Source organism: Adelges cooleyi, unplaced genomic scaffold (assembly GCF_023614345.1).
Source record: "Adelges cooleyi isolate 19-005CV unplaced genomic scaffold, UGA_ACOO_1.1 ACOO_flye_CR_arks_rails_tigmint_CR_PRNA_218, whole genome shotgun sequence".
Taxonomy (NCBI): domain Eukaryota; kingdom Metazoa; phylum Arthropoda; class Insecta; order Hemiptera; family Adelgidae; genus Adelges; species Adelges cooleyi.
The window spans coordinates 1-3,332 of NW_026095880.1; the positions used below are offsets into that span (position 1 = coordinate 1).

General features: G+C 38.8%; 1 protein-coding gene across 1 annotated transcript; it reads right to left on the minus strand.

Moving 5' to 3' along the window:
* Positions 1-2,075: 2,075 nt before the first annotated feature.
* Positions 2,076-3,332, minus strand: LOC126835097 (uncharacterized). Its single transcript, XM_050567397.1, has one exon. The coding sequence runs from the start codon at positions 3,330-3,332 to the stop codon at positions 2,076-2,078; it is 1,257 nt and encodes a 418-aa protein (XP_050423354.1).

A 3,332-nucleotide genomic window follows, 5' to 3' on the forward strand; every position in this document is an offset into this window, starting at 1 on the left:
AGTAGAGTATAGAATGCCGGTTCTGTCTACAATGGAATGTGCCTACGTCATCAAAATTTGATGCATTTGATGACGTCATCACATTCCATTCTAGACAGAATCGGCCTGCACTTTTGACCCAGGTCAGTGACCCCCCTCCCCTCTACCCCCCCCCCCCACCATGTAATTTTAAAATTTGATGCATTTAATGACGTCATCACATTCCATTCGGCACAGACCGTCCTGCATTGGTAACCTAGGTCAGTGACACCCCCCTCCACTCCGTCCCCAGCAACAAAGTTATTGCATGCACTTTTGACCTAGGTCAGTAGAATACCCCTCCTCTCCGATCATTATGGCCATGTTATCGTATACAGTTTGAACCTAGGGCAGTGTCTTACTCCCTCCCTTCGGCACCCCGTCCATGTGTGCATATTTGACCTAGGTCAGTGCCGTACCACACCATAACAACATGTTTGCACAGTTCACCTATACCGTACCCCCACCTCGACGGGTACGGTGTGACGGCGCCCTGTCCTCGCCCGGTGTCTGGAACATCCACGGGCTTATCAATTTAATGTATGGTTAATTGTAAGTATGGGGTATGTGTGACGTCACCACGGTTAAAAAAATTATTATACGTGTCGGTCATCTTTGATATAGTTGATATTTGTTGTCGACATAAACATCAGTTTAGTGTGAGTTCTGAATCAAGATGGACCTGGTTCGGAAAATCGATAAACAACTGGAGAGATTATTTTTAATACGTACAGATCGTGTTATGTTCAAAAGAGTGTCTAAAATGTCTAAAAAATACGCTATTTTGAAAAACTTGGCTCAGCAATATGGATCAATATCAAATAAAGATGAACAATACCCAAAATGTATTTGTAATTCCTCAGGATGGGATCAAATCGATGGTCCGTGCGCATGCTCAATCGTTAAAAGTATTTACAGTGAACTTCAAGAGGAATTAAGTAAAATTACAAGTGGGGACATTTATGATGATGATAAACGTGTACAAAATGTAGACCATTAGTCTACGACACTTGTGCAAGATGGCAAGTCACCAGAAGCAGCAACATCATCCGTCTGATTATTTAATCGATACTTCTGTGTTTTATATCGATTCTCTGACACACGTTCACATTGGATTGGATTCAAGAGATTTGTTTTGGCCTAAAATTGTGTTTGTCAACGGAATCGATCGGATACCAATAAATATTCAGTTTTTACAACGTCTATACTCAATATATCCTTACTTTTCCTCACTTTACCATGATTTGGACGGTGTTGTTATACTGCAAGATGAATACACAACGATTCGTGTACTGCAAGCGTACACTAAGAAAATATACCTAGTGATTGAGTCACTACAAACACACTTGGAAGACTCATCAACAACAATTTGTACAACAAGAAAAAAAGAAATTTGGGTATCATTTGAAGCGGCAAAGCAACTGTATAAATTAAAGAATGCAATATTCGATAATGTGTATAGAAAACTTATACTTACTCGACCACGTATTGTACGTGAAATCAAAATGTTGTTAAAACATATTGTCAACAACAATGACGATGATGATGATGTCACTGTTAAAAGTGTACAAAAAGACAAGCTGACATTGCCCAAGAACAAAGTATGTGATACACAATATATGATATATTTTCATGAGATTGTCAACACAGATTATATGTCAAAATGTTTGAACTTTGCATCAAGAGTCATTTTTGTGAAAAACAATGCTAAAATAAAGGTAAATTTCATCTCACAATCGTTAAAAAATTATTACTTTTTGTAAAAATATGTATATATTATCTACAGGGTAAATATTTCAACATATTTAACGATTTGGATTTGCTCAGAGTGTTTCCTGGCATTGAATTTGACTTACCGCAACAACAACAACAACAACAACCGGACGGTACAGAATCAGTAGATGCTATGAAGTTACAGTGGTGTGAAAATGGAGTCAAAGGAGGCAGATGGGAAATTAAATAATAACAAAGATTGTACTTATTTTCTTAAACAATAAATTTATTTATTTAAAAAAAATCTTTATTATTTAAACATAAAAAAAATATGTAATGTAAAATTACAATTTACGAACTTCTCCGCTAAATGCATTGTATTCCATCTGACAGTCGTGAATAATCACGCAGTATAATGAAGTGTTTTGTGGAAAAGCTTTGGCACATTCAAAGTCCAAACGCAAGTCAACCGTAGATGACTTAACAGTGTCATTCTGTTTCGAACAGTCAATAACTATGATTGGTCCGAGTTTCTTGTAGTGGACACGGTCGAGTAAAGGTTGAGGATTGGTACGTCCATAGTACATTGTTTGAAAACGTGCATATGAATTGTACATTGAGGTGTATTTGCCAGCTTCGAAATCGGCATTGTAGTTCTCGTACGGGTACTCGTCTGAGTTCAAGTATGCCTTGACGTTGCGCAGTGTACAGTGATGAAAGTCTGATTTTGACATTATGGAACGTTCTTTGCCCATTGCAATGAGTAGATAACGGGGTTTCTCAACGTTTGAAAATGTCCGTACCGACCATGTGTGATGAGTTGTTTGAGGCACCAAAGGGTATACAGCAATGTCCCATTGTTGATAGTCCAAAGGCAACCATCGCTTTCCATCCAGTATGCGCATTAGACTCAATTCGGTTTTAATATTAGGATCAAAATATTTGACAATCCATTTGATTTTAGTTATTTTTACGGCGGTCTGTTTGAGCAGTGCAACGTTTGCTTCAGCTAACCCTTCAGCCTTCTTGCTTTCTTCCGGTGTTACACACTCGATGGCTCCAATGTCCCGGCTCGATCGGATGAGCACAAGTGATTGTGTACAGTTGATTAGTACACGCCGAAACCGTTCGAAAAAACCCATGCATGCAGACAATGGATATTGAGCTACAAACTCGGTTTTATCCATCAGGTCCCGACTAGTTTGGTTGTCTTTCACATGTTTCCATCCGGCAGGTTGCAAACGAGCTATATCACTGGGTGTAAACGAACAGTACCCTTTGATTGTAGTCACTACTCCGACGTTTTTAACCTTGTCAATTTCCTTGCCGTTAATCTCATAGCGGATCTCGTCAAACAAATGCATGAGTCCGTTCTGTGTAAGAATCATTTCACCCGAGGCTCCTTCCGGTTTTTCCAGAGATCCTTCAATTTGCAGATAACTCTCACAGGGCACTGTAAACTTCTCCTTGTTGCGCACTTCAATGCGAATCTCATCGTTGTTTTCGTACGAGTTGTTAAAACTCTGATGTTCAAGATAGTATTCACGTTTAATACTATCGTCGTGTTGATGTTTTTCCAATACGTTCAAATATTCAGACAT